The 11410-nt window shown below is 35.7% G+C and overlaps 1 protein-coding gene across 1 annotated transcript; it reads left to right on the top strand.

Annotated features, from left to right (window-relative positions):
- Positions 1–3430: 3430 nt before the first annotated feature.
- On the top strand, positions 3431–5899 carry LOC131062855 (probable inactive receptor kinase At2g26730). Its single transcript, XM_057996592.2, has 2 exons — positions 3431–3944; positions 5223–5899. Exons 1-2 carry the CDS (start codon positions 3431–3433, stop codon positions 5897–5899), a joined length of 1191 nt encoding a protein of 396 aa, XP_057852575.2.
- The last annotated feature ends 5511 nt before the right edge of the window (positions 5900–11410 follow it).

An 11410-nucleotide genomic window follows, 5' to 3' on the forward strand; every position in this document is an offset into this window, starting at 1 on the left:
TTGTTGCCAAAAGCATTTGGCGTGCCTGGGAGTCTGTCAAACCCTGGCTCCGGTGGTCTGGCTCCAGCTTTCGGGACGGGCTCTCATTGAACCAGCACAATGTGTGGTGGTCGCCCCTGTTTGCCAGAAACAACCAGCCCTTGGCCAAAGTGCCCTAGCTCAAATCTCTCAGATTTCATACGAAGGGTATTCATACTCTTCATCAGCTTTTTCTCAGACTTGCCATGCGCATCATGAAGTGGGACGAGTTCCGTGCTTTGTATAGTTTTCAAAACTAGGATCGGGCTACTTTTGAAGGTCTGGTGAGTGCTATCCCAGATGAGATGCTTCATAAAATTGGTATTTGTGGGCCCAAGCCTTGGTGGAAAGATTGGAAATGGTACCTAGATACTCCTTTGAGAAACTACAAGCCTCGGCTTGGTTACAGGTGGCTGTCGCCTCACTTTCCCATGATCTAGAGTTTGAATCAGAGGTGGTTACTTCAATCACCTGAGCCTATTTGGCATAAAAGATTTGCCAACACTTGGTCTGCAAGTGTTGAGCCGAAGCTCGCCCATTTTGCCTTGTGTATTCTTTTCCAAGGCTTGCCTGTGGGCTCTCGACTTGTTCATATAGGGGTTCCGGACCCTCGGTGCCCGTTTTGTGGGCAATCTGAGACTTTTTAGCATCTCTTTTGGTTTTGCCCTAGGGCCCAGCAGTATTTGAATTGGATACATGATTTTTTTCGGCCATTTCGGCCAGAGCCGTTCTCTTGGCACATGATTCTGCTGGGGGATTCGCCCAGATTCCCAACTAAATATACCCAGCTTTGGCACACTTTCAGGGTGGAAATCCTCTTTACTATTTGAAAAGATAGAAATGCCTGCATATTTGCTCATTCTCAAATGGATTGTCAGATTTCTATGTATTCTAAAGCTACTATTTGCTCTAATGTATTATTTCAGATACAGGTGCAAGCCAATAAAGTGGCGCTTGAAGTGGCTCACCTCCAGGTCCTCCTGGACCATTGGGGCAATGCCTCGTGCACTATGGCCCGGGTCCCCAACTCGCCCTCCTCCGCCCGCCACCGGTCGCCCTCTCGGGGCCGATGGCGGAGTGGCTCCGCGCCCCCCCGCTCTCAGCCTCCGCCTCGACGCGACTCCCGCCCCCCTCGGCGCGCTAGCTCTCCTTTGTCGCGGGCTAGCCAGGGGTGGTTTTCTAGTGGGCCGTCGGGGAGTGGGGGTGGTTGGCCCTCTGATGATGCTCTTGCTTCTGGTACTGCTTCTGGTTTGGGTTGGCCAGATTCGGATAAATTCTTTCCACGGCTGGCCCTTGCAATCTCACCCCGACACGAGGAAGAAATCAAAGAAAAAGAAGATAATGATGGTTGGGCCCCTCCTGACATCAACCCTGACCTTGCTGATGTATGGGGAAAGAGGGATGACAGAGACCCTCTTGGCTCTGCTAGCACTGCCTTGGCCGCTTGATGGCCTTTTTTTAATGTTTGTTATCTTAGATTTCTGGGCTTGGCCCATGACTTTTTGATTTTCTGGGCTCTGCCCATGTGACTTTCAGGGTGTGTTTTCTTACCACCCAACCCTTTTTTTTTGAATATGTATTTAATCTCTTTATTAATATATATTAGAGGCTTATTCATCAAAAAAAAAAAAAACTTATATTTTTGAGCATTATTTGAATAGATGAATTTAAGATATTTAGAATATATTTATTCTTAATTTCTAGATTGTACATTCTCTATCTTGGGTCATTTTCACAATATGCTGAATCAAGCCTACATGGCACAAATTTGATCAAACACCTAAATTTTTTAGAATTTAATTAACCATATTCTCACTTTTCTTCATTACCCTTAAATATTGAATTAGTATATATTTGTGCAAATATTTGTTGTCTTTGTGTTTACAGAATTCATTTGAACATTATTGATAGCCACAGCTAATTTGAAAATTTTGAATACTTCAAGGACAATCATTCTAGAAACATTTCTTTGGAATATTAAATGTAATATAATCTAATTCATTGTACATCTAGGACACCTTCATGACCAAGAGCTTGTCTTCAATATCTACATAAGACGCTTGTCTTCAATATCTACATAAGACCTATATTTATGAATCGATTGAAGAGAGCTTGATGCTCACAATTGAATATCTTCCCTAAGATATTTTTCAATATTACTAGTACTTACACTTCAATAGATAGTAAAGATAAGAGTAAACTAGTTCACGAAGGCGCACATTTAACAAGTTCATTCCCATAGATTACAAATCAATTCCATGTATTAAGTCTTTCTTGTAGCAATTAAGATTGGTTTTAAAAAAACAACATATTCAATCAATGAAGACTATGTGGGATGATGGCTTCCTTCTCAAGGAGTTTGAAAGATAAATATTGATGGATCTTGTATAGGGAATCTTGGGCATGTTGGTGTTGGAGGTATTGGTAGAGATAGTGTTGGAGACGTTCAATTTTTCTTTTCCATATATAAAGGGTTTCACACGGATAAGTTCACCTGAGACTCTTGCCATTTTGTATGTTCTAGAGAGAGGTTGTGCTCTTGGATGGAAATGATTATTTGTGCATCTGATTTACTGGATGTTCCTAGCTGGCATTTAGCTGTGGTTATTTGGCAGATTCTCTGCTTGAGTAGGAATGAGTTGCATAATGGGCATCTGAATGGTTGCAGGATTGACATGTTGGGTATAGGGGAGATTTGACTTTGGATTTATCTCCTCGGTTCAATCAATTAGTTGTGGAAGATAAAACTGATTAATTAAATCTTCTTTGTTGAACAGTTGACCATTTATTTTTATAATTTTATTCTGTAATAAATAAGTTTTCACCCTTGTGTAAAAAAAGATTGTTCACATTTTGAGAGTACAATAATGCTGGAGAATTGTTTCCAATACCTGCTTCGCAAGAATCTCCACTCTTGCTTGAACCAAACGATAAGGCCAAGTAAAACTTAGGGTAGAACACCATCAATGCCAACCTCCTCTCTTTGCACTAAAGTTTTTTGTTTTCTCACTACAATCCAGACAACTGTCTAGTTTCACTCGCCAAAGTTATCTTCAATTAGCTCTAAGAATAAGAATATGAATTTGTATATTTTCAATGAATCTGTCCAATTTGATTTGCAGATACCTTCCTTTTCAGAAATTTTATTTTCTGATATCTGCTCTTCCCTTCCACCATGATCCAGCAGAAGCAAATTACGGTTAGGTTTCTAGGTGAATGAAATAAAATATGAGTCCTGTTTCAAATACATGCATGCAGAGTGGAATATAATCGAGCATATGAACTTATTCTTGTTTTGGGTGTCTACATAATGGAGTGGACAAGATGTATAGCTTCATGGTTTCTTAACTTGTTTATTCCTGCTCCATTGACACTTGTGTTGACAACCCTCTTGGTTATTGTCTCCATACACATGTACAATAAGAAGCAGGTAGGACAGAAAAACCATTTGAAGGAATCTGAAATCCCAAATTATTTCAGTTCTGGATTGAAGAATGGTAATCCAGGAGACTGGAACAAGGCTTCTGAATCAATGGAACCTGATTCCTTAAGTATTAATTCAGAGGAGGAATTCTCTAGTGACAACCATTCAACAGAGTTTGAGCCACCCAAGCTTGAGTTCATTGAGAAGGAGCACAGCAGTCCATTTGTAATGGAAGAACTCCTAAGGGCCTCTGTAGAGCTGCTGGGAGAAGGAGCCTCTGGGGAGGTGTATAGAGTGATGATGGATAATGGTGTTGCTTTGGTTGTCAAGAGGCTCAAGGATTTGCAAGTGGAAGGGAAGGAATTTGAGAACAGGATGGAATTCATGGGGAATCTGAAGCACTCAAATGTGCTCCCTATATTTGCCTATTGTTTTTCCCCTGATGAGAACCTTGTTATCTATCAATATCAAAACGAAGGGAGTCTTGCTTCGCTGCTGCATGGTAAGTATTTACATAATAAATAACTTATTTAGTGATATCAGTTTTCGATAATTTATAAGATATCTTTGTGTTGTTTTTGGATTGGATTATATGTTTTTATTTGGATCAACGTTTCAGAAGTTTTTTATCTTCTGATGATGATAGATTACAGAGAGTGATCCGAAAACTGAGACAAATTAAAACACACAATCAAATCCATCAACAGCCCAAAGATATCAAACTTATCTTTTCCTTTTTTTTTTTTTCAAAAATCAGCAGATAATCACAAGCTGTAGAAGATTTCTAAAGCATGATTGAGGTTGAGAATAGAGTTTGTCAAATAAGAAATACACATATTACACAACTTGAGAGGAAAAAATATGGTTCTCCCCATTTATCAGTTGTATTGATGACATGTTACGGTAGTCTCATAAAATACAGTTTCTTTTTTTTTTCTTCACAAGTCGTAAAAATTTATTAAACATAAAGAGACTTACAAAGTAAGAAGGGCAAACAGCTCCTAGGAAACAAAGAATTACACATTTTTATCTTCCACAACTAACTCTAACATTTGAGAAAAAGTCACAGGCAAATGTCGCCTATCCACAATATTCCAACCCTATATTCAATCAGAAGCCCATTTGACCATACAGTCTGCAACTCTATTCCACTTCCTAAAAGTATGAAATAAAATATCTTTTGTTTGTTTTAAAATTTATCTGCTATCAAATATATTTTTGAATTATCAATATTTATTGCAAAATAATCTATAATCAATAATTTAAAAGTTCAATTTAATAAAATCATCATAAATCTAATACATAAATTCTTGTACTAGTTTAAAAATTAATTTAAATATAGTGATATATCATTTTATCAATTTGAAATAAAACAAGACTAATTTAAAATTTATATACATAAAATTATATCTATTAGTCTATCTCTTTTTCAATATATATGATAAATAGAAACAATTGAAAATATTTTCTTAGTTTTTTATGTTGAGAAGTATATTGTAGCAGATAACTCACTATCATGTATATAAAAACATTTATATATAAATTTGACAACCATTTACATATTAAGTAATTAAAATTTGATATCGAGATCTCAAAACTAACATCTCTTGACATCTCTTAACATCTTTTAAATAAATATATTAAAAATATAATTATCATAATTTTTCTTCTAATTAAATTTCATTATAAATAAACATAATATAACATAGTAGCATAATTCAGTTAAATAGTTTGTGCATGCATATTAAGCTAACTATTATTACATGGTTGTGTGACACAGAGTTTTTCAAAGGACAGAGAGAATTGAAGTGGGACACCAGGCTCTCAATCATTAGAGGAGTTGCAAGTGGCCTAGCATTCATGCACCGAGAGTTCGAATCCCAGGGCAGCATTCCCCATGGCAACCTCAAGCCTTCCAATGTGATTCTGAGAGAAAACCTAGAACCATACATTGCAGACTATGGTTTCAATTCGCTGGTAGAAGCAGACACAATCCCAACACCTTTCCCTTCAGATGCCTACAAAGCCCCAGAAAGAAAAATCACCCAAAAAACAGATGTGTACAGCTTTGGATTTATGCTCCTTGAATTACTAACAGGCAAAAGGGCTGATAATGGAGGCTTTAACCTCCCTAATTGGGTTCAGTCTGTTGTAAGAGAAGAGTGGGCTGTGAATGTCTTTGACAAAGAGATGGTGAGAAATGCAGGGGAGGATAGGATAGTTCAACTTCTGCAACTAGGCCTAAATTGTGTGAATATGGTACCTGAGATTAGGCCTACTATGAGCTATGCTTGTGATGTGATTGATGAGCTATGGGATCATGAAGAAGAGTCCAATAATTCTTTTGAGTCTTCCCAGTCTTCATTTCATTCAACCCACTTCACCACTGAATTGCCAGGAGGAGGGATTTCTATGGCCACACCAAGTCCTATCAGGAATCAATCAATTATGATATAAGGAGCTCGGATCTGTAATCTTCCTGCATGAGTGTTTGAGTATTAGTGGTTTGTGAAATAGTTTAAGTTGGATTTTATGGAAGAGTTATATTTTGCATGAGTGAGTGTTTGATGATTAGTGGTTTGGAAAATAGTTTAAGTTGGATTCTATGAAAGAGTTATAGTTTGTATGTTTGACGATCAGTAGTTTGCAAACTAGTTTAAGTTGGATTTTATGGAAGAGTTATAGTTTAATTGAATGGAATATCATGAGGTGTTTTTCTATTATGTTTAATGATTTGAATATCTTTATTTATAATAGTTTATCAAAAGAACAATTATAATTTAATTGCATATATATAATTCAATTATTTTTATTAGAAAATCTTTTTTTTTGATTTAAAAATCTAAATATTGTATAAGTATTGCTGTACAATTTTTTTTCATGATTTAAAATTCTCTAAATATGATACAATATGTTAAGATATATGTAATGAGTAGAAAACAATCTTAATTAAAAGGTTTATTTTGTTCAAATTTTATATTTTAATAAATAAAATTGATTTTTTAAATGAATGCATGTCAGTTATTATTATTAATTTATAGATAAAAATGATTATGAGATCATAGTCATTTATTAACTTTGTACAAAATTTACAGTCGATAGTTCTCAAATGGAGGGTCAAAAGCAAAAATCCTTAGAGATGTAAAGAAAAACCTCAAAGGCTGCATGCATTCAGCATTTAAAACATTAAATAGTCTACTAAACTATGGCAATACGGCATTTACTTTGGCATCCATTGAGCACCAAAATGAAACCAGAGTCCATTAATATTTTAAAGCATATTGCATCATTTATTGTAATCATACATTGCCATTTATAAGGTATGATTTTTTTATATTGAAAAAGGTAAGAAAGAATTACAGAGAAGAACAGAGAAACGGAGAAGAGCTACAATGCTGTCACAGAACTGCAACAAAACAGTCCAACCACACAAACCAAAATACAAAGAGGAGCAAGGAGAACAAGCATTTGTTTGATGGTTTTGTATTTAGAGTAGAAATTTAAGTTTGCTTGTGTGAAAAATGTCACAGTTAAAGTAAATGGTTTTGGGAAGCTCTTCTGCTTCATTTATGTATCATTTAGATAAAATTAGTGTGTAGTGGACTGCCACATCCTTGTCATATGTCGAATTTTGTATGAGGAGAGAAATAAATTTGAAAAAAACATAAATTAGGGGAGAGGATCCACTAGTTGAGCACCTTAATTTCTGAGTTTTTCAAAATCTTATGTGAAAATTTCAAATCACCCTCAATTTTTTACAATAACTTACTTGGGAAGTCTCCTGTTTATAACTAAGATTTTAGGGCCACATCAACATGCTTTTTTGCCAAGGCGTCCAAAACAGCCCCCCCAAAAAGTGAGACCAATGGTTGTGCAAAAATGACCCCCATACTTGTACAGTTGATATGTCATTACATGATTGGTTGCATCTTACAATTAAGGGATACATTTCATTCAATTATGGTTAGTTATTATAGACAATAACAACTTTTAAGTCGTAACTATTGATGCAATGTTGTCTTAAATATTAGACATTAAATCAATAAATGTGGGTATTAAATGAACATCTAGCATCACACTGATTGAAATGCGCTAAAACACTGGGTCCTCTCCTCATTAATTAAAAAAAATTGAGGTAGGTAGGTTAGTTGGATCACCGTGCCATTAAGAGGTATGCCGCTTTTCTTGGCAGGTAAAAAGAAAACTACACAAGGGAGAGGAGACCCACGACCCCTCCATCCAGAATAAGGGCATTGTCTTTTAGGGCAATTTTAGGTGTAAATGCACATTCCACATTGGTTGCTAGCATACTCCTCTCCTGCATTGAAAATGAGAATTTTGATAGGCATCAAAGCAGAAAGGAGGAGAGAATTCTCAGTCTGGTTTTAGACTCTCCTGAAGCATGCAGTATAAAGTAAAGTGGAGAACACGAGCTGCAGAGGAGAAAATTAAAAGAGGGGAAAACTACAGGTCATGGGAAGGAAGAAAATAGTGTATTGAGAAGGAAAATGGAGCATGTGGGAGAAAATTAGAGAGAGAAAAGGGCAAATAAAATCAAAAGTGATGTTGGGAGAAATAACGGAGAAACGTGAGGAGGAAGACACAGAATGGCGTGAGAAGATGGAGGAGGAGCATAACAAGGTCTCATGAAATGCTCAAATTGTTGGCTATGAATGGAATGGATTCCTTGAAAGGTCTTTAAACACTCGAGAAATTTTTTAATTAGCAGATATGAATCAAAATTTGGCCACCATTGCCTACATTGTCCCCTGCCTGTGACGCCCTTACAGCTTTGGAACAAGGTATGGACATCCAACGATGTGTAAGGGTTCGAGGGATTCTTCAATGACATAGGAAGAGGAGATTTTGGAGCGAAAGTTACAAGAATGCTGGAAGAGGAAATCCCAGGAATAGGAAGTGGCCTTAGGATAAGGAACACAACAATAGAGGCACAAGAGGAAGGACTGTAGATTTCAGCATCAAAATCAATAGTATCTTCAATTCCATCTCTAAAGTTAAGTATAATATCTTTTAAGTAGTATTGAGTTTGGAATATTTACTTTGTATGTAAAGATTTTCAAGATTTATTAAAAAAAAAATGGTATGAATAGAAAAAAATAACAATGTTATAGATTTTAAGTAATTTTATGATGTTTTTTTAGATTTATCAATTGTATTTGGTATTTGATTTTAATAGTGATGAATAGTTATATTCATGTTCTCATGTACTATGTAGAATGTTGAATAATAAAAAAATAATTTCCATGGTCTCATTTTAGATCTAAAATATATAGAACGTTAATGTGTTGTGATTCTCTATCTTATGAGTATCATTTATTAATGTTACTTGCTTTAACAATTACCAACTAACTTGAAAGCAATGTTATTGGACCTATTAATTGATAGAAAAGTACTTTGTGATTGTTCCTCACATAATCATAGAATATGTTCACTTGCATATAGGAAATTACAACCCATGAACTAATGGGTATAAACTAAGATAAGTTTATTCCCTCTATGTTGAAAGGAAATGGAGAAGTAGGATCTTAATCCTCACAAAAGTAACCTCTTGTATCTTTTCTTTAAAGTATACTCACATATAGATTGTGAAGAAAATAATTTAAATAGGAATTTTGGCCTTGTTGAATATGCATGCACAATTATATTCATGCATGACATTACTTAATAAACACTTTGTTGATGACCATATTTCTTTACATGTGGAACTTATATATTGGGTCATAATCATCTCAAAATATTATAGCTAGTAGTGGCATAAGGCGGTTTGTGTAACCATTACATGTTACTATCCCACGGCTAAGAAAAGTGTCTTGGGTCTTAACCTCTATCATGAAATTAGATTGTGTCATATTGCAAAGAGTTCCTAGTAGGCTTGACATTAAGTGAAATATTATTGATGGTTGAGAATTAGTATAAGGAACTCTATGGGGTAGCTCTTATTTGATTATACTAGATATGAAATGGGTATTAATATTGTGGACGTATAAAAATGACCATATTCCTAAATGAATATTTTATGTTCATTTCCCTATTTAATTAAATCCAATTTAAATAAATTATCCACATTCTTCTATTTAATTAAGTAAATCACTTGATTAAATTCACTATACCATTTAATGAATAAATCATTTTATTCAATTAAATCCCTCTAGCCACTTTTAATTAAATTCAAATTTAATTAAATAGTTATCCTAAATTGAATAAATCCAATTTATTTAATTACAACCAAATTGAATGAAAATCAAATAAATCCAATTAAATCCTATTATCCTCCCCATCCACTTGCAAAAACCCAAACCCCTTCCTAATCCCTTCTAGAATCTTCTAATCAATTCTAATTAACCTAACCCCCCTCTAAACTTTGTCACATCCCTAAGCAAAGGGAGGTCACTTCTCAAATGACCCAAAGTCTTAGATAACCATTGAAGGTTTTCAACCTTCAACCACCAAAACTCTTAAAGTCTTTGAAAACCATTGAAGGCTTCCAACCTTCAACCACTTAATCCCCAAAGTCTCCAATAACCATTAATGGTTATTTCAAACCCTCCCACATGGTTAAAACATTTGTTTTGACTCAACCTCTACCCAACCCAAGGGTCTCATCAGGCCATTAATGCTTTGACCATGATTATCTCTTAATCATTTGCACAAAGGTTTATCCTTGGATTAAATCTTAATCCATTGGGTAAACCTAATTTAGACTTGACCCTTAGCCTTTAGATAACCATGAGGTCTTCTCAGGCCTTTAATGCCTCCAACCTCTTCTTTCAACCCAATCCTGTGTGGACATTTGTCATCATTTCATTGGTGCAAATTGTGCACATGGATCCCCACATACATTTCTGGCGCCCACCGTGGGGCACGACCCCCAATAACACATAGTTTTTTGAAATTGATGACTTTTGCAGGTATGCGGGAAACGAAAATTAGCGCGTCGAAAAGATATTTTAGCGCATCCGTCTAACAGTTTAGCGCTTCTAGCTTACTGTTTAGCTCGTGTGCTTTCTGTCTTAGCGCGTGAACACTGTTCCTTAGCGCATGATACTATTTAACAAAATTTCCTGTAGGTGTCGACGCCGGCGAAACACGCATTAGCGCATATACCTAACAGATTAGCGCATCTGCCAAATCTTTTAGCGCTTATAATACATATTCCAGCGCGTTGCAACTAAAAGTTAGCACATCAGATTCAAATTTTTCCTGCATAACGGACCGCGGGAAAAAGCAAAACATAGATTAGCGCGTAAGACACACAGAGTAGCGCATCCGGGTAACAGAATAGCGCAAGTAGAAGAAACTGTAGCGCATCCGCAGAATATTGTAGCGCGCGTACAGTTTGTTCTATAGCGCATCACAGATAAAACAAACAAATTTTTTTTATTGTAACCGAATTAAAATTTTAGACTTGTGGAAGTCCCTCGAAACAAACTAACAATCTTATCGTTTTGTTTATTTGCAGGGTTTTAACGGTTTCTTGCAGGTAAAGCGAGGAAATTTGCTTTTACAGCAGAACGATTTTCTTTTGTTGACCTTCAAAAAATCGAATTTGCTTTGTTGACTATTTTTTTTCCATAGATTAGACAATCATTGCTTTGAACAAATAAAAAAAACATCCTGTTTTTGTGGAGCAACATCTCTGCATAGATTTTAGAAAATCACTGATTTGAAAGGCTAAAATAAACCTCATTGTTTGCTTTTTCTCGAAAGTGGAAGGTATATGCTCTCCCCTTAACTGGGTGATCAAAAAGCCAAACCACTCTTAAAGCTTTCTTTAATTCAAGCAATAAATCCTTTAGCAGGCCTGCCTTCCCGAGGGGTTGAAAAACTCTTAAAGCCATTTTTTGGCCGGTGTGAAGGGAACGACCTAAGTGGGGATCGACTTTGACGCCAAGTATTTCAACCCACTATAATCAAAAGTGAAAAGTGATGAAAGTCCTTTTCAACGGT

The sequence above is a fragment of the Cryptomeria japonica genome, chromosome 9, assembly GCF_030272615.1.
Source record: "Cryptomeria japonica chromosome 9, Sugi_1.0, whole genome shotgun sequence".
Classification (NCBI taxonomy): Eukaryota; Viridiplantae; Streptophyta; class Pinopsida; order Cupressales; family Cupressaceae; genus Cryptomeria; species Cryptomeria japonica.

Excerpts from the sequence above, each read along its gene's own strand:
- LOC131062855 (XM_057996592.2), top strand. The coding sequence starts at position 3,431 with ATGTACAATAAGAAGCAGGTAGGACAGAAAAACCATTTGAAGGAATCT. Across the intron at positions 3,945-5,222 it reads TCTTGCTTCGCTGCTGCATG|AGTTTTTCAAAGGACAGAGA; the intron begins GTAAGTATTTAC and ends TGTGTGACACAG.